The sequence below is a fragment of the Gavialis gangeticus genome, unplaced genomic scaffold, assembly GCF_001723915.1.
Source record: "Gavialis gangeticus isolate Ggan-Ray unplaced genomic scaffold, GavGan_comp1, whole genome shotgun sequence".
In the NCBI taxonomy this organism is placed as follows: Eukaryota; Metazoa; Chordata; order Crocodylia; family Gavialidae; genus Gavialis; species Gavialis gangeticus.
In genome coordinates this window covers 43,266,493-43,267,184 of record NW_017729029.1, presented here as the reverse complement: position 1 = coordinate 43,267,184, position 692 = coordinate 43,266,493, and the positions used below count along the sequence as shown (strand labels likewise).

The window sequence follows — 692 nt, the reverse complement described above, 5'->3', positions numbered from 1 at the left end:
GGGGGGGGGGGGGGGGGGGGGGGCAGACAGCAGGGAATAGGGGACACTGTTTACTAGGGCACCCCTCGGGATTACTAGAAACAACGGCCATAAACTGACGGAGAGCAGATTTAGATTGGACTTCAGGAAGAACTTTTTTTTACAGCAAGGGTTGCCAAAGTCTGGAACAGGCTTCCAAGGGAGGCGGTGCTCTTCCCCACCTCGGAGGTGTTCAAGAGGAGATCAGGCAAGCACCTGGCTGGGGTCACTTGACCTGGGTGCCCCTTCCTGCCCAGGGCAGGGGTCGGACTCGATGATCCAATACATCCCATCTGACTTAGAAATCTATGAAATCCTAGTAGCCCTGGGCGAGCTTTTAGTATCAGGTCCTCCATCACCAGACATTAGTAATAATAAACAGCCATTTTTGGGCCCCCTTTCTGTCCTGGTCCTGGGCGGCAGTATGGTTTGCCCATACCCGTGTCTGCCCCTACGCCCCGGGAAGGCTGCGCACGCCTCGGACAAGGACCAGGAGACATCGCCGGCCTTGCCCCTCACGCAGACCGACAGCCCGGGGTCAGGCCAGGCCGAGGAGCGCTGAGGCGGTTCGGCTGCCCCGGGACAGCCCCGCGTGTATACGGCCCGCGCCAGCGCCGCCGCCAGGGGCCGCGACTGCGCGTGCGCCGAGCCCGCACCTACCCCCGTAGAGCCAG

At 61.6% G+C, this 692-nt stretch overlaps 1 protein-coding gene across 1 annotated transcript in view; it reads right to left on the bottom strand.

The window, feature by feature from the left end:
- Nucleotides 1-688, bottom strand: part of LOC109300355 (pre-mRNA 3'-end-processing factor FIP1-like) — a gene marked incomplete at its 5' end in the record, with an annotated part of 58,148 nt that extends 57,460 nt beyond the window's left edge. Inside the window, one exon of the mRNA XM_019521040.1 lies at nucleotides 679-688. Coding sequence (XP_019376585.1) covers nucleotides 679-688 — 10 coding nt within the window. The remainder of the gene's footprint in view (nucleotides 1-678) is intronic.
- Nucleotides 689-692: the final 4 nt, after the last annotated feature.